Raw genomic sequence first — 21,388 nt, forward strand, 5'->3', positions numbered from 1 at the left:
TCCCAACATATGGGTCATTGCTCTCATAAGAGGCCACAGAACAAGCCCCAGGAGGTCGGAGATTCTCAGCATTAACATATCTGGTTAAACTTTTTCTTGTGTTTCACTTTTCCAGGTCTAAAATATTCAAACAAGATAAAGAAGGGATCAAAAAATCACTCGTGGCTGTTAAAATACTTGTGAAAAAAGCTTAATGTGTAAAATGCAAACTTCAGTTAGTGCTCAGAGATGAAGGATGAAGTTACCATCTTCAATTACTATAACATTAAAATAAAAGTATTATTATATGCATCTAATTATTCAATGGCTATTTACTATTTTGACATGAGGGACAAGATGTCTTGGGGACAGATATTTAAAGGGATAGTTCCCCTAAAAATTTTAATTCACTCATCTATTCACCATTATGCCGATGGAGGGGTGGGTGAAGTGTTTGGGTCCACAAAACACAGTTTCAGGGCTAAACAGTGCTGCAGTCAAATCCAATACAATTGAAGAAACTGGCGATCGATTGTTCAAACGGAAAAAAACAACAGGGAAAAAAAGGAAAAGGCCTCCATACTGCTCCTGTGGTGTCATCCAAGTGTCCGTTAGCCCCGACATTCAAGTTCGACTCGAAATGCCGTCATTTACACCATGTTTTTATCTTAATATCCTCGGATATCCTCCTCTGGAGCAGTGTTCGCACATGGATCACAGAGGACATCTTAATATATTTGCTATAAATATGTGGTGAAACATCATGATTGACAGGTGAGACAGACTCTTGATTGGCCGAGCGTGTGAACTGACAGGACCTGACCAGACCAGACTCTGGCTCCAAAGGGACGAGATAGCAATATTTGTATCGGGGCTATTTTGGCCTCATTTCTGGGGGGTGGGAGGAAGTGGTGTCGTGTCGTCCATCTTTATATACAGTCTATGATCCCAAGTATTCCAAACTTAAAGTACAGGATACTGTGTGTACCTCCCAAAGTTTGATATAGACATGTTTAACTGTTTAGTGGTATTTTCCACTGTTTGGTAATGCACATTTTTTTATATCTTGAACTATCTACACTGACATAATCAAACACACCAACAATGAACCAGTTGGACGAGGACAGACAAAATAAAAACGTCATATAAAACAACTTTATTGAGTTGAGTTCAATCTGCAGATTTCTCAACTCTGACATCAGAGCACAAATATTTCAATATTTATAAACGTGTGACCGCTGAGCATTTACAGACTTCACTTTTAAGCAGTTGATGCTGAACGTTTATGCCAGTGTTACATTTTTATGTGTGTGTTTGTGTGTCCTGATTGAAGGAGGACGGATGGTTGTGTGTGTGTGTGTGTCTTGTTTCCTTGTTCTTTCAGCTGTGCGTGGAAGCTGGAGGCCCGGGCTGAGCTGGTGTGATCCCATCAGGCTGTGAGGATGGGTCTGAGGAAGACGTTTAGAACCAGTCATCACACAGAATCAGACCAAAGTAGCGCCAGCATCAGAAACACATGACAACAGTAAAGAATACTCACACATGCCATTGGGTGCTCCAGGGTGTCGGGGGGCCATGGGCTGGGGATTGCCTCCACTGGGCATCATCCTGTTGGGCACGGCCTGGCCTGAGGACGATAGGACTAAAATGTTTAACACAATAAAGTTTGGACTAAGACCATGTGCATTTTACTGAGTGAAAATGTGTAGGTAGGTTTGCTGTGTCCTGAAAGAGTTAACGTCAATTGTGGGTGTGTCAATTCTTAAAAGGTGGGATTTTTATAGTGTGTGTGTGTGTGTGTGTGTGTGTGTGTGTGTATATTTGTGTGTGTCCTGACCTGAATTCTGCATTGTGAATCCTGGCTGCCCCTGCTGCCCCTGCTGCCCCTGCTGCTCCCTCTGCTGGCGGACCTTCATCTCCGCCTGTTTGAGCTGCTCCGTGTGGAAAGTCTGTCTCTCTGAGAGAAGCTGCTGCCGCTGCTGCTCCAGCTGCATTACACACATACACACAAACACAAGAATTAGTGATATCATGGAGATATGCTTCTGAACATAAACCCAAGAGAAGAGCAAGAAATCTTAAGAGGGTTTAAGTAAAGTTTCATCGTTTCCGTTTTGCCACCATAGAGGCCGTCATATTCACTCACAGCCTCTTTCTCTCGGTCCATGATGGTCTCCAGCTCCTCAAAGTGTCTCAGCTTGATCTCCAGCTTCTTCATCTGAGTCTCCACCAGAAGCGCCACTAGGGACTTGATCTTCCGCTCTTCCACTGCTGCCAAGTGCTGTGAATACGGGAAGAAAAAGATGGAGTTAGAAGGAAAATTAAACAAGTAATGTGTGAGGGGCCAATAGATGTTTTCTGGTGATGTGATATGCCCTCAAGTAGCCATATTCCGTATACATCATCATACTGAAAACGCCTCGAGGCAGATGAATATCTGAAATTTCTCCCTCTCACAAAACAGCTATTTCTGTTTTGGTTTAATTCGATCATGAGATTAATCTCAGTCTCTAATCCAGCAGCTAAACGTTATATCCTGCATGTATTCTATGTCAATTACATGTGCAAAGCCAGGTCTTGAAGAGATCCCTAAGATGGTGTCGGTTTGGGTTGCTAGGAGACCTCTGACACAGCTGGAAAAAAGAGGCTCCATATAAAATGACAGCCATTGCTTCCTCTCTAGGCTCTTGTGATTGGTCAATGGTGAAGCGGGAGGACGGGCTTTACCTTTGCCTTTGTGGCAGCCGAGGCCAGAGCAGCCGCTGCTGCCGTGGCAACGTTGCCCTCCACCAGCTCCAGCTCCATCACTCTCCTCCCCTCGTCCCCGTCCACCTCTCGCCGCCCTACACTCTCGTCGTCATCTCCCCTTCCTGGATCATGGAGAGAACTTCATTAATATCACAAATCATACACACATGCAGTATATACACAGTAGAAACGTTGTACATGTTTCATACCATCTGTCTCCTCTGCAAGTATATTTTCTGCATTTTCCCTTTTGACTGCATCTCCCTCCACTATTGCCACACTGAGCTCCACATTCCCATCCGTCCTTCCAGCAACCTGAAACAGCGCACACACAAAAATCCATAAGCTATGAAAATCACCAGCAGATTCAATAAAAATTTGTCCAAGCTCTTACTATTGTATTACCTGGTGGCAAGTGGAGTTTGACTCCATTTTCTCTGCATCCATTAATTCTAAACATACAGAAGAAGACAATCAAAAATGCATTATAGACTGTATGAAAACAAATTCAATTGAGTGCGAGCGACTGTGTGTCAATGTATTTAAGTGTTACCTGTTTTTTCAGACTGATTGGATATTTCAGAGATCTTATCCGCTGAGTCCTCCTGCACTCGGGAAAACTCCTCTGCAGACAAAATGTTGAATTACTCCACACATACAGTAAATGATCTCAGAACGATACCATTAACCTAGATTCCACTCTTATTAACACTCCTCCCCATGTCTCTCACCCAGTGCCGCCTTAGCTGCAGACGATGCCACCCGCGGGTCCACCACAGATGCCAGGAAGGCCACAGTGCTCATAACGGGGTTCTCCGATTGGCTGAAAGGCACGGGTTGGAACGCCAGTGGACCCAGAGAGACTGAGGAGTCTTCTAGATAAGGGTCTTCTATCGGCAGACGGAGAAAGTGGAGTATACACTCGTCCTGCGTTCTGGATCCCACATGCTCGGATACTTTGTTCCAGTCATCTCTGTAAACCTCTAAGGCCTGAGAGAGACACGGGAGACGGGTGAAGAAAAGAAGACAGGAAGAGGCTGAGGAAACTATCACAAAACGTCAGGGCCAAACAGAAACATTCTCTCAAATCAAAAATCTACTTTTTCACATATGGGAACCACTAAGTCATGTGTTAGATCCATGATAGAAAGCAATAAGCACAAGTAATTGTCTTACCTCTAATAGCAAGAGTGTCTCTTGCTCTGTCCATTCCCTTCCTGCATTCGTTCCTTTGGTCTGAGAAAGATGAAACAATAATGATTAAAATAGTGACTAGTAATATGAATGGAAAACAAAAAGCATATTTGTATTGTTACAGTGTGAGACCTTAGGGTGTTTCTTGGTGTAGATGTCGCTGCGCAGACCAAAGTTCTGACAGTCTGTCGGCTTCTCTTTGCTCTTTTCTGGGAAAAACAACATATGCTGCGAGGCTGTCACCTGCAAGAGTGAGAAGCAGAGTTCATCAGGAAACATTTAATATCTTCTTCATCCGTGTAATGCTCTTGTCATGTGCTATACATGTACAATACCTGCAGGGGTTTGTGTTGTAGGGGGGCCAGCCCGGACGGTGTGTCAGCCAGTACGTTGAAATGAGGCGTGGGAGGGGGTCCCATGGGGAGGGGTCTGCTCTCTGCATCCACTTGGTAGTTAATCAAACCCCACTGCTCCAAAAACGCATGAACCCTGAAAACATAGAACCAAATGAGTTTTCTCTCCATTTATTTTACTAAAATGCAGCTGAGAAACTGCCTCCCCTTTGACTTTAACCCCATTAACTACACCTCTTTCATTCCCAACATTAATAGATGTAATTTGCTAACAGTTCTACACAACTACATGCCCACACACCTAATTTCGGAGATGCAGCAAACACCCACACACTATTTTATACCTCATGACAGCACAGACGTCTCCAGTGAGGTTGCGTCTACAGGACGTTGAACTGAGATATTCCTGGGGGTTGAGCCGGTACGTGTCGATCATGAAGTTGCGGTACGCCAAGTAACTGCATAATACAGGGAGGATCAAGCTGTTGGTGAGGCATTCTACATCGTCTATGTTGTTGATGATATCTGAAAGTCAGCGGTACTCACATTTCTGGAGATTTGGACTTGTTCTTTCCGTTAAAGAATTCAGGGAGAGCCCGTTTCTCTATTAAATGAATGCTGGAAAGAGTTGTTTTGGGTTAGATTGTTCTCTAATGTTAGGCATGTATTAGCGTTTAGATTAGAGTACACATCAATGTGTCTGTATACGTTTGTTTACCTGTTGTTATTGAACCAAGATGTGTAGCTTGGTACTATTATGTGATGGGTTTGTTCTGTGATATTTTCTTCTCCCTCTGATAACCGCGGCACCTCTCCTCGTCCCTCTTCTTCCTCCTGTGTACACACACACATACAATGTAAGCACGTTTATAATTCTGACACACAAATACTAAATTATCCAAAACCTGCAGTTATAAAGATTGATAAAAAAAAAATTTGATATTTACCCTTCCTGGAAAATCATCCTCTTGTTCATCTGAAAGAGAAGCAGTGAAGGAATGATGATAATAATCAAGGTGCATACACAGAGTAAGAGCATTGTATATACTAAAATACTTAAAAAATATATATATATACACTACATCCTTTGGGAACAGTTAACATAAGACATGCAATCTTACCCAGGTCCGCCATGGTGCCTCCTTTTACAGGAGTGTTCTCACTGTCTTTCTTCAGGTTGACTAAACAAACAGGGAAAGACATTTTAAAAAATCTTAAGGAGAAGATGTGTAATTCATCAGAACACATTTACAAGAAACTTCACTCAAACCTAATATTTTTTAAAGAGCATTATGGTCTTTGAGTGATTTACCATTCTTGGGTAGTATGACCTCCTCCATGTTAGGAACAGGTGTAGGGTCCTCCATGTCTTTGGTCAGGTCCTCTTCTGACTCTTCCTCCTGTTGTCCACGCCTCCTCCTGTACGAGCAAAACAATCTGTTCTAAAACCAAGCACTGATATGCCAAACCAAAAGTACACACTCCGGTTCCGGTTGGTTCTTACCCCTTCTTTCCTTTCTTCCTGCCTTCAGAGGAGGGAGGGGAGGGGGATCGCCTTCTCTTTTTGGATGGGGTGGACTTTGAGTCCTGAAAGCAAAACAAAAGTGTCAGTGTCAACAAAGATCAAAAACCTTCACATTCAGAAAGAGAATTCTCAAGGATCACACTTGCTTTCTGTTGTTGAATTCACTGTCAAATATTTAACTTCATAATCATATTACAGAATAGTGTCCATCCACAAGCTCTCAAGACCTCTCCATAGACAAACCTGCTCATCATGGAGGTGAATACGCCGGCGAAGGATTATTGGCACATTCCTTTCATCCACACAATAGTCTTCTTCATTCATCCACTCGTTGAAAACATCTGTGTCCACAACCCAACCAGCATGAACCTGGAACACAAAACCCACCAAAACAAATATTTAATAAAGAATTCAGATGTAGAAGAGTAGTGTGTACTGGTGTATCTCATCAGTGTCCAACATGAAAACACAATAGATTACATCAGCCTCTAACTGTAGGTAAAACAAATTGCTCAGGAGCAAACAGACTCCAAACAGGCTACCTCAGCAGCTGTGCCAAAACATTAAATTAGAAAATTGTTGTTAGTGTGGTGTAGTCCTGGGAGTTTTAAGCATATGTACGCTCACCCTCCATGGTCTCTCTGGATGTGGTGCATCTTCAACCTCTCCTTGAACATCACTTGAGGACAGCCAGCTGTCATAACTTCAAGAAAAGAGACAAGTGACATAATGGGTAGCTGTTCTGATTGAGTGCAAGCACCTACAATATGCAATGTGCTTGTTTATTACCTGTCAGGGTGCATGCCCCAATGTACCAAGATATGCTTGTCTTTCTGCATGACAGGACGCATCCATTCATCTGATAACAGACAATGTATAAAGTTAAATCAGTACGAGGTATTTACACAATGACAAACACATACACAAACTTTAACTGACCTTCCTCTGTGGAGGCAGGTAAGGGGTAGATGTTGTGACTGGCGAGCGCTCGGTCCTCAGTGAGTGTACCCTGTACAAGGACAAACTGTGAGCCAGTAGCACTGAGAAGAAACTACATTACCAGAGCCACACGAAATGTACCGCCTTTATGCCTGTCAACTTATCCGTCTGCAGCACTTTACCTGGCGCTTTGTGATGATATTGGTCAGTCTGCTTGCCAACTCCTGATCAACTGTGGGGTCCAGATATACCACAGGCAGTGACATACAGTTGTGCTGTAGACACAAAAAAGCAGAGGTGCGAGTTCAGCGGTGGGTCTTTGGTGGGCTGGTGTTAAAGTATGTTTGTGTGTGTGTCTTCTCCATTCACCTGGATGAGCGCCCCTTTAATTGAACTAAACATCTCCACATTCCTCTCTGTTCTTGACGGATTCTGTAAATCAAACCTTCGCCTGTGGTAGTAGTGAGACAAACAAGATATTAAGGCCACAGTAAGCAAGAATACCACTGTGAAATGGTTACGGGACATTAGGCTTGATACTCACCAGCCTTGCTCTGCCTTGAATTTGTAGGCAGTTCCAAGGATGTGGCAGAGTCCTCCCCCTGGCCGCAAGTCCAGGAAGCAGTGTGCCTGTAGAGAAATGACAATGATTACCGTTTCTTTTGATTTGTATGTTTTTAACCCATTCTGCCGGATTTTTAAGGTCTGCTATTGACCAAGTTCAGACGTGGTATTCACATCCATCCTGTCAGATGTGTTTGTGTACTTCTGTGTCGGCATGAGCAGGCGAGAGAGTGAAGAAGAGAGCGAGACACATGCAGATCTACTATGAAGAAATGACCGCTTTGAGTAGGTGGTCCTTCAAATATGGCCCAAGACACTTTTGCGCTCACACAGTTAATGTGGTCACATTTGTCCCAGACCACCTACGAATACGGTCTGAGTGATCTGATCTCAGGACACATTTGGGTGCGTTCAGACCTTTACTTCGCACTGACCACTTGTGAGTGGATAACTCGTGACCAATGTTAAAACCAGGTCTGAGCGGGATCATTGTATCCTTTCCCCTTTGTAGCAAAGAATACCATGGAAATTATTTTCAGATCTACTGCGTTTTCACCCTCTTCAATTTTGATATAGTAGTATAACATATACAAGTATTACACCCTGCTGTTGTCAGATAAATCTATCTGTATTTTGGTCATACAACAATATAGTGGTGAAGAACACAGGAGCGACATACATCGTGACACTTTGGAGTCTGCAAAGAACCAGATTGTGTGATTTCTGACATTAGAGTGAAGTGTGTGACTCCAGTGAAAGTGAGAGGCAGACTCACATGCAGCTTGGTGAGAGCAGGATTGGTAGCTTGTCGGCCAAAGGCATCCTCCTGGAACTGGAGCAGCTGTAAAGTGACTGCTGCCAGGGCCTGGCATGATGGAGCATCCACCAACACATACTGACACACACAGAGAGAATAAGAGTTTTAAATGAGAGTTATCATCATCATGCACAAATAACAATAAATACAACCGATGGAACGTGAAGGTTGCCTTCCTGCATTTAACGATAGTCTCCCCCAACTTGGCAGTTGTGTTTGGGCCGATTAACCTCCAGGATTTGGCAGAATTTACAATTCATCTTTTGCATTATTAGTAGTAGAAACACAATCCTCGCTAGCCAGTGTAGATGTAACGTTATCCAGCGTGAGGCTGTCTGTTTACAATGTGAGCCACTGGGCTTGCTAGCAGGGGGCGGCTAGCTGGTTAGCTCGCCTCCTCCCCAGCTAGCTAGCTAGCTACCTTTTTGTAGTGCTTCCCGACCCACAGCCGCACCACCTCCAGCTGGGCTAAAGTGTCCGGGCTCTCCCAGAACCGGGCGGACGGGCTGCTGTCTTTCTTCCGATGCGCGGTGGCCCCGGAGCTGGTCTGGCTCGTCCCAGGAACGCCGAGGTTTGTTCCTCCGGACATTGTGGCCATAATAAACCGAGATTAATTTCAAACGGGAGAACAACACAGGCTAGCGCGCTCGCTAGCTTCTTTGCGCTCTCGCTTTCTCTCGCGAGACTCAGCGCAGTTGTCGCAGTTCTGCTGTTTACTTCCCCTTTCCCCCTTCTCCTCGTTTTCAGGTGTTGTTTGAATTTTATCGTGTGCTTTTGAATTTTGCTACCACACGTGTTAAACATATATGTAATGTTGTTTTTGTGTACAACAGAATAGATTTAATTTGTCGCAAGCGAGGACCTTTACGTCCTTATACCGTTACAAGGAAGTAACTGCGCTGGACATGTAAACAAGCGACAAAGTGGATTGTTGTGATCATTCATACATGTCTTATTTATTAATCGTACTGTTCGTTTCTCTGTGCATATGATTATTCCTGAAGCATTTTCAGCGGAGGCAGTGAGTTTGTTATAATTAGCATCTGCAAACACCCACGGACCCTCACCTCTTCAGACTAACCAGGCAGCAGAGGCCCCAGCTCCCCTGTGTGTAATATTAACATCTCATCATCACATGTTTCCCCCAGGCCCTGAGGATCCAATGGGCGTCCAGGGTCTGACCACCTTTGTGGAGGGGAACACGCACCTCCTCCAAGACGTGAAGTTTAGGGACAGCAACCTGGTTATTGATGGCTCCAGTCTGTACTACCACCTCTACTTCAACTCCTCCTTGGACCAGCAACACGGTGGAGACTATGATGGCTTTGCTCGCCGAGTTATCAACCTTCTCTCAGCGTTGGCAGCCTGCAACATCCGGCCCTATGTGGTACTTGATGGAGGTGAGGATGCTGCACAATGACATCCCTATCAGAGTCTTCAACTGTATTGGTTCCTTCATTTCAAGGAACGTAATTTCTTATAATTACAATTATTTAGGCATGTATTTTTTTTTTATGAAGATACAAATTCACAGATCTTTAATTTCCCAAATATTTCACAAGCGAAGGTCAATTTTCAGATACAAGGGTCCTACCTTGGTAATGATAGCTGTCAGCTTGTTCCCCAATTATATTTCCTTGAATTTCAACATCTATTGCTTTTCTTTCCATCCTGGGAGAGGGATCCCTCACTTGTGACTTTCCCTGAGGTTTCTGTGTTTTTTCCCTCCCGGACAATTTTCTTTTATTTTGGTAGTTTTTTCTCATCTTTTTCAAGGGTTAAGGACAGATGATGTTGCACCTTGTACATATTTGTAAGCCCTATGAGGCAAAATGTGATTTGATTTCATTTGCATTCTTAAAATCTGTAATGTCTGTCATTTTTTTACGATTTTAAGGTATGGATCCCAGTGACAAGAAGTTTTCCACTCTACGACAACGTCTACAGTCCAAGATAAAGGAGGCAGATAATCTCTCTCATGGCCGCAATGGCTCCATTCTCCCGATCCTCACAAAAAACGTCTTCATACAGGTCCTCCTCCAGAGAAGAATCCCACTAGTCCAGTGTCCAGCTGAGGCTGACAGGGAGATTGCATGTTTGGCTCATCACTGGAAATGTCCAGTTCTAGCCAACGACAGTGACTTTTATATCTTTGACCTGCCAGGTGTGACCCTATTAGGATTTTAATTACTATATCCATATTGCCCATTGTTCTTTATTCTGACTTTTTTTTCATCTGTGACAAGTTGTTTTTGTCTTCTCTCTGTCATCTAAGGTGGTTACCTACCGCTGAGTTCTTTCCAGTGGACCAACCCTAACGGTAAAGCCCCTGACCGCTACATCTCAGCTCGGTGCTATACCACTAACGGCCTTTGTCACTTGTTTGGAAGCATGAACCGGGAGTTGCTACCCTTGTGTGCCGTCTTGAATGGAAATGACTATGGCACTCCAAAAGAGGCTGAAACACTCCTTGCTGTGTTAAATGTGAATGCATTAGTGAGGGGTGGTGGCAAGGGTAAAGGTAGCGCAACACAATCCCGCATCGGGGGCCTCCTCCTCTGGCTGTCTTCTTTTTCAACCCCGGCGGCAGCCCTGGAGGAGGTGAGCGGGTTAATGGGGGAAGGAAGCGGTAGGGGCAACAGAGGACAGGGGGGTGGGTTGAGTTCAAAGCTGCGGGCTGGTATGCAGGAGTACCACATCACCCCTCAAAGCTCTTTAGCTCACTGGTTCTCTGGAGAAAAGGTAGCTCTAGGAGGGCATATCTCTCAGCTCGCAAAGCTGCCAGAATGGCTTACCCACACTGCACTGAAGGGGCAGTTGACTGCCATGGCGGTGGATGCTCTGGTGATGAACAGGGTTCTGCTGATCCCCCAGGTTGAGAACAGCAAACTGTCCAGCAGCCACTGTAGTGCCGTAGCTATACGTCAGGCTATATATGGCATTCTACAGCAAAGAGGCCCGGTTAACGTGTCTCAGGGTAAAGGTGGCAGCATGCAGCTATCAAAGGGACCAGGAGGTGCTGTTAAAGCACAGGATAAGACGGTACAAGAAAACATGAGCCAGGGTATGAGAGGTGGCCAAAGGGGAAGAGGAAGAGGAGGTGGTAACGGAAGTAGAGATATGGCTCAGGGTGTAAATGTGGGAATTAATATTGAAAAAGCAGCTGGTGGGGCTACAATGCATGCTCAGGGCTCCACCACCCCAATTTGTGTGGACGAGTATGACCGTATGGATCTGAACTTGAAGAAAAACACAGTGGAGGCCCATCCACCCGGAACCCCAATATGTCTGGATACACTTGACCAGGTAAACCTAGAATAAAAACTTCTCTTTTATTAACCCCATATGTTTTATATGTTTGAGTGTATACAGTTTTATACAAATTTTCACAGTGTCGTCCATTGATTTTACCCAGGCTCCTGTCGGGCTTCGTCTTTGTGTGCTGTTGGAAGTCTTAGGGGTTAAAGAGTCTGCGCTGGCTGCCGTTCCCCTCCACCTGAGGCTCGCTGTAGCAGTGACAGGCTTCTGGCTGCGAGAGGCCACACCCAAGCCCCCACAGCATGTGCTTCAGGCTTTGATGCTGTGCATGGTTCATGGAGAAGTGTCCCGCAACAACCAGCCTAGTGCTGCCCGTCAACAAAATGCTGGTTAGTTGTGTTATATTTTTCATTTCATCCTGCCAGGTTACAGAAACGTACCCCCAAAAAGGCGAACAGTGATCCTTCTCTAATGTTCGAATACCTGTTGATGCCGTTCATCCTCCTAGTTCAACAGCAAAACTGGGCTGCAGAGCGCGATGTGTGCGCCGGGCTGGACCGACAACGTGTAAGAACAGGGGAGAGACGAGGCTTGGACATTGGAGCGACTCACATTTTCAGCCAGTGGCAGGCCTGCCTCTGGAGTGCCATGTGTCTCAACCAGCTTCTGCTGCTGCCGCTGCCTGAACCCTTCCTGTCATGGTAAGACACAGAGACACGAAAGACAGAAAAACATTGCATCCTCCACCTTTGATAAGTTTATTCTTTAAAATCTCAGACAGTGTTGGTAGATGTCCATCACAAATACAATTTTACATTTTGTCTGTCTTTGTTTCATCTCGGTGCCCCCCCCCTCCCCTTACTGTGTGTCTCAGGTTGTTCAGCGGTACCTTGCTGCACGGCCTGCTCGGGTATATAAAAGGGGGAAGAGCAGCTGAGTCTCTCCTCGCTGGGGGAACCTTTTCTGGACAACTTTACTTCTCCCTCCTGAATGCTGTGAGGAAATGCAGCTCCAAAGCCCATCCCTCCTCTTCAGCAGCAGGGAGGGGGAAGAGAGGCGGTGGCCGAGGGAGGAGAGGACGACGGGGAGGCGGGAGAGGAGCTCGGGGAGGCGGGCAAGGGACAGAGGAGATGATCAACAGGTTCACTCTTCTGATGGAAGACGACGACTCTGATTATGATTGATGAGGTGGCAGATTGCGAGGGGTCAAACAAGGCAGGACATTCCAGTGGTTTATAAAAAAAACAACATGCTCAGGGAATGCTTGGAGTGGTCATTTTCCACTGAAGGTCAACACCTCTTCCTGTTTATAACTGCGCTTCAACCTCCTTAACCATGTTGCACTATTTTAGCCTCTACTTGCTTTTAATATTCAACTTTCTGTTGCCATCTCCAATCATGTGATGCCAAGACGTACGTATATCCGAATGTCTTTGTTTTTCCAAAGCACAGCCATATTTTAGCAAATGCTTTTTTATCATTAATCCATCTGTTTTCAACCTGACAGTTTTATCAACCTATGTCAACACTAGAGTAACATGTTGAGATATCTTAATCCATTATTAGTGTATGGCAGCTGATGTCATGTTAATCAGCAACACATGAACTTTTATGCCATTTTATCAGTGATGTCTTAATACGTGAATGAATGAATTTGGGGCCTTTGAGTTGTTTACCAACCTTTCTATATAAAAAAAATATATATGATATATATAAAATCAAACTCAGACCCATGTTTTTAAAATGACCACAGTTTCTACTTGTAACTACATACAGCTGGGAATACAATATTTATTCATTTCTCTGTACATTCAGTTTTAAGTTACAGTGAAATACATAGGCAATATTATTAAGTACATATATTTACACAACACAAACAAGATTCAACTATTTATAAATGCGGTATAACTTCACAGCTAAAAAAAAATAAGAAGAAACCCTCAAATTGTCATTTCTCTGACAGGATTCATCAGATGTTCTTTTTGGTTTGGGATTTTTTCTAAATAACTAAAAGTCTACATATACCAACTGACAAATCAAACTTAGTAAAAGTGTCATTGTAACCTAAAACATATATTTGTAGATAATGTCCCACTGGAACTTTAACTTTAGCCCCTGAGATTCAGGTACAGATAAAAGGTTAAAGAAAAAATTTGGCCACTGGACATAGTTAAAGAACTTCATAACCTACAATACACACGTGAATATTCATTTTCACAAAAAACAGGTCTTGCCTCGTGTAAATCAGTTCCATAATTATTTTTGGAGGCCTAATGCTGTGGCTGCTGCGACTGCCTCAACTTAGTGTACATTACAACTTCCTCTCAGTTTCTGAGGACGATGAGGTGGAGGCAGCCGGAGGGGCTGTGGTTGCAGGGTGTGACTGAGAGTCTATTAAGTCCATGTCTTCGTCTTCGTTTACTCCACACGTGTCGACCACGCAGATTAGGCAGCTGGTGACGGGAAACGCTCGCACCTTGCTGCAAGTCACCCACCTGAACACGCAAGAAAACCGATTCAGAGATGGCATGAAATAGGAATGCAGATCACAAATGTCAGCAATGGCGGGGTCATGAGTGTGAAACAAGCTATTATGTATATTCGTAGATTCACTCACCTGTCAGTGTCGGTGTGGTACTCCAGGACATGTCCAAGCCGCCCCACACCTTGAAACCCTGCCAGCACATAGATGACATCGCCGACTGCCGCACACTTCACTGTCACACCTCGCCACGGCATCGGCGAGGAAACACACCACTCATTACTGGAAATGTCGTAGTACTCCAATGAGTCAAGTCCACCTACAAAAAACATTTTTTTAAAAAAGCACCATTACTTTGCTAGTAAAACCTGCTACAGCTACTATGGTCATTTGTCACCACTGTAATGTTTATTATCAGCTGTATTACCTAGTGGCCCCTGGCCTCCAACAGCATAGATCCTGTTGTTGACCACCACCAGGCCATGATTCTTCCTCGCCTCTCTCATCCCACACAGCTCCCTCCATCTGAGGACAGGACAAGGAAGGGTTTCATTCATTAGTACAATTAGAGTGTAACAAAAGAACAATGAGGTAAAAAAAGAGCAATCTGTATATACACACTTAATAATAAGTATATAGACTAATTAATGATTTGGGGCGGCTGTGGCTCAGGAGGTAGGTAGTTTGATCACGAAAAGGTAGGTGGTTTGATCACTGGCACCTTCAAACTGTTATTGGTCAAGATACTGATCCCAAAATTGCCCCTGACAGCTAAACCAGCAGTGTGTGAATAGTATATGAGTTGTATAAATGTGTGTGGATGGGTGAATGAGGCTTGTAGATAAGACAAGAAAAGCCACACATAAATACAGTTTTTAAATACAGTTACAGACAATACGTTCAGTACAGATCCATAGTGCAACAGTCTTTTCCCTCATGTTCCTTTTTCATTATTATATAAATACACACTTCATATGAGCAATTGGGCAAAAAGATGTCTCAGGGTGCATGTGAGCAAACGCAGACTGCATCATTCCTTAGGTTATATAGAGCTGTGTGACTTTGAGACTCACTGTTGTGTGTTGGGGTCAAAAACCTCACAGTTGTTGAGGATCCTGCCGGACACGTTGTTCCCCACTGTTCCTCCACAGACGTAGATGAGCCCGTAAGCCTCCACTGAACCGTGGCTGCAGCGGGCCATGAGCATGCTGGTTTTCACCTTCCACGACTCCGTCCTTGTGTCGTAACATTCGAAAAGGTTCAAAGCTGAACTACCTGTCGACACACACATACAGTACATAGGAGGTTTGCAAAATTGGCTTGTATAGATATAAATAGATATAAATCATACTGAAAATACAAACCACTGCATCAAACCCCAAAATTTCAAAATTTCCAATTCCCTCTTTCCCACCTCCCTGTGCTCACCAACTTCTGACCCTCCAGACGTGTAGATCTTGCCCTGGGCAGCGCAGGCCGCCAGACTGTCGCGTGGTGTGGGTGGACCCAGTTTGGAGTACCAGCTGTCCTTCAGAACGTTGTAGCAGTCCATGCGCTTGATGGGGAAGAGCTGTGAGCCACCCAGGATGTAGACCACATTGTCCCAGAATACAGCTGTGGCATCCCTGCGCTTCTCAAAGGGGCAGCGGATGTCTGTCCAGCTGGAGTCCTGTATGCAGAGACACACTGACACTTGACTAACCTCTTAATTTTTGAAACTGAATCTGGTCTTTAGCTTTAGCTGTGACACTGATGATCATGAATACATATACATATTTGGCGTTAACTGTTGGCATGTGCAGCCTGGTACCTTGGGGTTGAAGTAGCGGCAGGACTGTGGCTGGGAGCCTCCAAACAGGGCGATGCGGTAGTCGTGCTTCTTCCGTCTCAGTCGGCTGCTCTCTCCCATGTCCTCCCGATCCTCCAGGGACAGCAGGTGGTAGCGCATTCCACCTTGGACAAAAAAGCACAGGCTGTGTGTGTCAACCAAACAGGCCTTAGCGCTGACATAATTTCAGCATCAACTTTCTCTCATGAGAATCATCAACACACAGAGATAATATAGTTAAAATAATGCAATGGTGGCTCGTACTGTTCGTTATAAATAAGTGTTTGTGTCCCTTTGCATGAATACAATACACTGCGACTCACTGATGACCATCTTGAGGCACTGGGGGTTGTCCTGGATGAGGGGCTCAGCCTGCACCGTCTTAGATAGGAAAGTTTTGGAGACCAAGGGGAAGCGAACACACCCCAGCACCTCCACCATATGCTGCTGTCTGTTGCACACGTCGTACTTCAGCCACCGCACTGCTGCGTCATAAATCTTTGAGGGCAAATACAACAACAGTACGTGTCAAAACATGCTGTGGATGATATTTAATTTTAGTCAAAGCTTACACTCAGCTTTGGCCTGATGTAATGAACCACATTCATTTTGCAATCCAAGGCCATTAAAGTTTATTATTATATTTAGATACTTATATGCAAGTATTATAGTATAATTTGCACAGTTGGTTCAAGTACATTTGTACAACTTAATATTACCAAAGAAATGAGGCCTATAGAATATCTGTACCTGGGCCTCCGCACGGACAGTGAGTTTGTCCTGGTGCAGTAGATGAGTGAGTTGTGCCACGTCCAGCTGCAGGAACTCGTCGAGTTTGTAGACTTCGGTGAAGTGGATCTGGGTGAAGTCCTCGGCTGCTGCTTTCAGCTCAGGACAGTCCATACAGTCTGCAAGGGATGAAATACCTGCAGAGGACAAAACAAGGATCAGTGTTCCACTCAAATGAGTTGCATGACAGGCAGACGTACCACCAGAAGGGAGAAGTAATTTAAGTATTTAATCGTGTTTTTTCCTATTTAGATTACCAAAAATCTAAATATGGAAAATTTTGGCCCTTAGGCCACTTGTTATTTTGATATTGGTGACTCAATACTTGAAGGACGAGAGGGCTCAGCAAATAGAAGAAACTTGTCACCTACCTTTTAACCTGGCTGAATAGTACTTGTATTTCTGCTCTTACCCAGGCAGTTCGTTGCATCAATCTGTCCTTTGAGGAACTCCACACACATCTTCTTCACAGGCTCAATCTGGTACTGGTTGGCTGCATCCAGCAACGACTGGACATTAGTGCTATTCACCGAGATCCTGGCACACACACACAAACACACACACAAGCACGCACATACACAGTACATGCAGTGAATTTGATATAGGAAAACATCAACACAGAAAGAGGAAGCGATGTGTCTCTCAATATAAAAAACGTCTTGGCAGCATCCAGCGACAGTTGTTTTTGCTAATTTGTTATTATTATATTGATATTCATTTCTTATGCTCAAGTTTAAATCAAAGTCTTACCGAGCTGTATAGATAAACTCAATCAACAGCTCAATGATCTCAGGCTCAGCACTCCTGAGCTCCACTTCATGGGACATCGACTCCATCATTCTGGCTGCAGGTGAGAAAAAAGAGCAAAAGACTCATGGAAAAAAGGGCATTTTTTGTCCCTTTAAAAGTGGGGCTGTCTGTGATTACATGTCTGTGTGTGTGCACACTTACTCGTGAACATGAGGCTGAAGAAGTGGCTTGCAGCAGCCAGTACCACTCTGTGGGCAGGGAAGTTTTTCCCCTGAACCACCAGGGTCACATCACAGAGGGTGCCCTGCGGCAGACACACACAAACACATTTTTCACATGTCAAGAAAGGGCGAAACATTCAGGCTGGGAGATTGAACAATATAAAAAATCAAGGAAATATAATTTTCATCAGTAGCAATGTAACAAACATTCAATGTGTATCCATATATGCATTGTGCAAACACCGTAAGGAGGAATAACATAATTGATCTACCCAGAGACTACCTATATTGTTCTAACTCAGATTTGTATTCCCACTGCTGTCAGACTCTACAACACCATCCGGAATGAAAAATAATATACTGCACTGCTTTTTTTCTCATATCACTCTACTTATTGTTTTTTTTGTTGCTCGTGCAATCATCCTCTACAGTGAAAGGTGTGTATAATGTACATACTCAGCAATTCATATTTATTTATTTTTATTCTATTGCCTTTGTTTTATAATTTGTATTCTCTTGTATACCTGCCTGCTGCTGCAGCATTTTAGTTTCCCCGGTGTGTGGATCAATACAGCTTTATCTTATCTTAATTTGAAATATTTAGCTGTTTATCAAGAGTTTGTCATTCTCTGCAAATGAAGAAGAGTTTAAAAACACAACCATCACCCAGGAGCAAAATCAGTCTTGAAACTGCTCTTTAGTCTTTGCAATGATGTGACATTTATTATGATCATGATCGATATTGTTTGATATAATTCATATCTTGATGTCATTTCTGACTTTAGGACATTGACCTGCAAAGCTGTCTGCACACACACGGTCTGGCTCGTCTCTGTGCACACACCTGCTTCCTCAGGTTGTTCATGACTGCCATGATGCTGGACAGCTGCCTGTACTCCTCTTTGCTGGCACACTTCCTCTCGCACTTCTTCTTGGAGCCGGACGCCTTCTCCGGAGGGGCTACCCCCGTCATGTCAGCCCGGGTAGTGTCGTCTCCTCAGTTCGAATCAAACTAGGACACTGTGGGAGCGATGTGCAGCGATGGTCTCTTTGTTTACACTTTGCTCGCTAGCCACGAACAGCTCCTGGTGGACTTTGTTTATGAATTTAAAAAAGTGTTTGACCACAGCCTCACCTCGAAAGGCAGTGGAGAGATTCATAAAAGATCAACTTGCTGTCATGTGTTTAAATACAAATAAAAGCCGGTTGGTGTCGCGTATTTTCTAAAGCTACGACTCAAACTCCATGGGTTGTGGAGGGGGTCCCTTGTTTTTTCTTCTACGCTTCTGATGTGGTAGGATCGACTCGCGTTCGCCCTCTGGCGACAGACACGTCACACTTTAACTTGCAGGATTGCGGAGCAGATCTCTTGAACAACTCAGAACCACACAAAAACATGTAATTGTATTTATGAGTAGGTTTCAGTTTTTATTTTATTTACAGTGAACTAAGATATTGCTATAGAGACAACAGCAGCGCAGTGTTTCCCTCGCTGCGACAGGCGTCTGTGCACTTTGTTCACACCTGACGTCCATGTCTGCAACAATTACCAGGAAGTTTTTCATAAATCACATGACGCTGATGTCACGCGGAATGCGGACCACAAATGCATAATTGTCAGAAATAACTGACCCGAAAACCAAGTGGCAGAGCTGAGGGACCATGCATCGTCTTCTCTGCTGCTGCTGCTGCGTCCCAGGGCAACACTCCGGGGACGACGAGGTAGGCTGTGATTTCACTGTGCTGAGCTCTGAGTAAATGTGGATCAGATCATAAAGGGGCTTCCAACGAGATCGGACGAGAAACTTGATCACATAGGACCCTCGGTGAAATTATAGGATTAACCAATTACTGCTATAGCCTACTTTAATGTAACAATGGCAGGGAATAAACATACATATGCTGTACATAAGTCATAGAAAGTCCTTATTAAGTGATTCGAGTATGGTCACAACCACTAAAAACACTGATTATAATACTATAAATCACTTGAATAAAGGGAAAGTAAAACATGCTCCACAATGGCAGTGCCCCGAGTCATTTCATGTTTTCAGGCGATCACAAGTATTGTAGTGTTTTATGTCTGTGTTTTATGAATGCCAGTAAAAATAAACAAGTAAACTAGAATGGCACTGATTAGTATTATTCCCCCAAGGCCCAATATTTACACATCTGTCACCTAAACATGCCTGATTTTTCTTGTTTCTATCAAGATTCATAAATTATTGTCTGAGAAATCAACAAAAATGTTAACAAACCCCATAATGTTAAAGAAATAAAAAAATAAAAATCCACCCCCGGATTTATCAGCACTGAAATTGAATGGGTTCTCTCCTGACTCAAACTGCATCCCTCCACCAAGTTTCATGGCAATCCATTTCAAAGTTTTTGCGTTATCCTGCTAACAAGCGGAGAAGAAACACATTTATTACCCCCTTGGTGGAGGTGTATATATAAAGACATCTATTCTGCTGTTTCAGAGGCAGCCTCTCCTGCAGCCCAGCACATCTGATCTGAATGAAGCTGGATCAGCCAGACAGATCCCACCAGCATGCAGTGGTACAGCATCAGTTTCTCAAACCCCTCCTGTTGATAAAGATATGTGAAGATGTCTGTAAGGAAAGTGGTTGCTGAGACTCTGACAGAGTATGATAAGGGTTGATGATGATGTTTGTGATTTTCTTTCTGCCCTGAAGCTCAGACAGTGAGGCGGATTGGCAGGCTGGTAGTGAGGCGAGTGGGCGTGCCAGAGTTGGACCAGAGGTTTTCCGACGTGGCCGAGACCTTTAACGAACAGCAGCAGAATTATGAGGCCATGGTCCGACACATCAGCAGCCTGCGACAGAACTGTGACTGTGCCCACAGTGATACCCTGGTTTTTGCTGAATGTGTGGGGAAGATCAGAGAGGAGCACCGTGAGTGACACACGACCTACATGTACAGACAATGTGATGGCAGGTTATCGTGGCTTAATTCTCTGTTTCTGCTTCTTTTATGTATCTCTCTCTATCCCTAGACGCCACATACAAAGTCTCCCTTAAGATGAACGGCTATGACTTCTCCCTCAGTGTGGTCCCCATGGGGTTAGACAGCAATCGCGAAGAGGAGCCGCTGCCTCCACGTCTGAAGTTGGCTCAGGATGAGCTGAGGGGCACCTCTGGGAGCGCCAGAGCCACCATCTCAAGGGGTACCACACTACAAGAGTTGTTCGCCTGGCTTCTCCGCAGCAGGGATCAAATGGCAGAGCAAGTGAAGGGGGCGGCACCATCTTACCAGGAGCAAGGGAGACTGAATGAGAATCTGGAGGAGAACATGAGGGAAGTGAGGAGGGCGAAGGAGTTGTCGGTGGGATACAGACAACGAGCCGGAGAAGTCCTCACCGAGGCTGCACAGATTGCAGGGGCTAATTTGTAGTCTATGTACATTTTAAATGGTTTAATTGAATCCACTAATTATATTTTATGTATTTTATATCTTTACAAAGATTATACACACACTGTAACACTCATGGGTGGAAACACTGCGACACACAGCAAGGTTACTGCTGTAGCTCAGACGAAACCAAACTTTTTCAATCACAATCACAGGAACAGTCTGAGAATATTTAAATTGCACAAGGTTTCCAAATATCAGTAATCAGTATTTCTACCCTGACAACCGCAGCAACATCAGGAATGTTAAAAATGTGACACAAAAAACATCAATCATGTATTTAATGGTAGCGACCATACACTGTAGTTTGCATGCCTTGGCAGCATCTTGTTTCAAGGACATCAATGCTATATATATACTGAAATTGTATTTAATATGGCACTCAAAATTAAAATACTATTCATCTATCCTTGTGAAGAATTGAATTTCCCTAAAAATGTGTAATTTTAAAAGCTAACATCAGGGGGCAATGTATGCTTACTTTACTGTTGTAACACCCATTCTTCCTT

At 44.1% G+C, this 21,388-nt stretch overlaps 4 protein-coding genes across 5 annotated transcripts; 2 read left to right on the forward strand and 2 right to left on the reverse strand.

Moving 5' to 3' along the window:
* Positions 1–1,120: 1,120 nt before the first annotated feature.
* smarcc1b (SWI/SNF related, matrix associated, actin dependent regulator of chromatin, subfamily c, member 1b) lies at positions 1,121–8,818 on the reverse strand. Its single transcript, XM_035182538.2, has 28 exons — positions 8,541–8,818; positions 8,078–8,197; positions 7,283–7,368; positions 7,108–7,189; positions 6,921–7,013; positions 6,739–6,808; positions 6,589–6,658; positions 6,427–6,502; positions 6,043–6,168; positions 5,779–5,861; positions 5,587–5,693; positions 5,396–5,455; positions 5,222–5,250; positions 4,993–5,108; positions 4,821–4,892; positions 4,619–4,732; positions 4,257–4,410; positions 4,054–4,164; positions 3,904–3,963; positions 3,459–3,717; positions 3,281–3,352; positions 3,133–3,179; positions 2,937–3,042; positions 2,707–2,849; positions 2,126–2,260; positions 1,817–1,967; positions 1,520–1,606; positions 1,121–1,427 (listed from the first exon to the last, which is right to left on the reverse strand). The coding sequence occupies exons 1-28, from the start codon at positions 8,715–8,717 to the stop codon at positions 1,360–1,362; spliced, it is 2,874 nt and encodes a 957-aa protein (XP_035038429.1). The 5' UTR covers positions 8,718–8,818; the 3' UTR covers positions 1,121–1,359.
* Positions 8,555–13,100, forward strand: aste1b (asteroid homolog 1b). Of its 2 annotated transcripts, none has more exons than XM_035182540.2 (7): positions 8,555–8,690; positions 9,268–9,519; positions 10,017–10,283; positions 10,395–11,425; positions 11,535–11,766; positions 11,886–12,078; positions 12,252–13,100. In XM_035182540.2, the coding sequence occupies exons 2-7, from the start codon at positions 9,282–9,284 to the stop codon at positions 12,559–12,561; spliced, it is 2,271 nt and encodes a 756-aa protein (XP_035038431.2). In that variant the 5' UTR covers positions 8,555–8,690; positions 9,268–9,281; the 3' UTR covers positions 12,562–13,100. The 2 variants fall into 2 exon arrangements, with proteins under 2 accessions (XP_035038431.2, XP_035038430.2); XM_035182539.2 differs by lacking the exon at positions 8,555–8,690 and adding an exon at positions 8,778–8,866.
* Positions 13,101–13,154: 54 nt separating this feature from the next.
* Positions 13,155–18,750, reverse strand: klhl7 (kelch-like family member 7). Its single transcript, XM_035182541.2, has 12 exons — positions 18,292–18,750; positions 17,428–17,530; positions 17,227–17,320; positions 16,889–17,013; positions 16,438–16,613; positions 16,011–16,185; positions 15,670–15,812; positions 15,288–15,528; positions 14,933–15,134; positions 14,287–14,384; positions 13,995–14,178; positions 13,155–13,872 (listed from the first exon to the last, which is right to left on the reverse strand). The coding sequence occupies exons 1-12, from the start codon at positions 18,418–18,420 to the stop codon at positions 13,689–13,691; spliced, it is 1,854 nt and encodes a 617-aa protein (XP_035038432.1). The 5' UTR covers positions 18,421–18,750; the 3' UTR covers positions 13,155–13,688.
* Positions 18,751–18,786: 36 nt separating this feature from the next.
* si:ch73-345f18.3 lies at positions 18,787–21,286 on the forward strand. Its single transcript, XM_035182542.1, has 4 exons — positions 18,787–19,169; positions 19,928–20,006; positions 20,144–20,362; positions 20,464–21,286. Exons 1-4 carry the CDS (start codon positions 19,110–19,112, stop codon positions 20,859–20,861), a joined length of 756 nt encoding a protein of 251 aa, XP_035038433.1. The 5' UTR covers positions 18,787–19,109; the 3' UTR covers positions 20,862–21,286.
* Positions 21,287–21,388: the final 102 nt, after the last annotated feature.

Source organism: Hippoglossus stenolepis, chromosome 17 (assembly GCF_022539355.2).
Source record: "Hippoglossus stenolepis isolate QCI-W04-F060 chromosome 17, HSTE1.2, whole genome shotgun sequence".
NCBI lineage: Eukaryota > Metazoa > Chordata > Actinopteri > Pleuronectiformes > Pleuronectidae > Hippoglossus > Hippoglossus stenolepis.

Coding starts and splice junctions, on each gene's coding strand:
- smarcc1b (XM_035182538.2), bottom strand. CDS start 8,717: ATGGCCACAATGTCCGGAGGAACAAACCTCGGCGTTCCTGGGACGAGC. Junction 5,862..6,042: donor TTCACCTCCATGATGAGCAG/GTTTGTCTATGG, acceptor TTTTGCTTTCAG/GACTCAAAGTCCACCCCATC. Junction 4,411..4,618: donor GACGTCTGTGCTGTCATGAG/GTATAAAATAGT, acceptor CTATGTTTTCAG/GGTTCATGCGTTTTTGGAGC.
- aste1b (XM_035182540.2), top strand. CDS start 9,282: ATGGGCGTCCAGGGTCTGACCACCTTTGTGGAGGGGAACACGCACCTC. Junction 10,284..10,394: donor TTATATCTTTGACCTGCCAG/GTGTGACCCTAT, acceptor CTGTCATCTAAG/GTGGTTACCTACCGCTGAGT. Junction 11,767..11,885: donor TGCCCGTCAACAAAATGCTG/GTTAGTTGTGTT, acceptor TCATCCTCCTAG/TTCAACAGCAAAACTGGGCT.
- klhl7 (XM_035182541.2), bottom strand. CDS start 18,420: ATGACGGGGGTAGCCCCTCCGGAGAAGGCGTCCGGCTCCAAGAAGAAG. Junction 16,186..16,437: donor CTGTCCGTGCGGAGGCCCAG/GTACAGATATTC, acceptor TTGCCCTCAAAG/ATTTATGACGCAGCAGTGCG. Junction 15,529..15,669: donor GCCGCTACTTCAACCCCAAG/GTACCAGGCTGC, acceptor CTCTGCATACAG/GACTCCAGCTGGACAGACAT.
- si:ch73-345f18.3 (XM_035182542.1), top strand. CDS start 19,110: ATGCATCGTCTTCTCTGCTGCTGCTGCTGCGTCCCAGGGCAACACTCC. Junction 20,007..20,143: donor GATCCCACCAGCATGCAGTG/GTACAGCATCAG, acceptor TCTGCCCTGAAG/CTCAGACAGTGAGGCGGATT. Junction 20,363..20,463: donor GAAGATCAGAGAGGAGCACC/GTGAGTGACACA, acceptor CTCTATCCCTAG/ACGCCACATACAAAGTCTCC.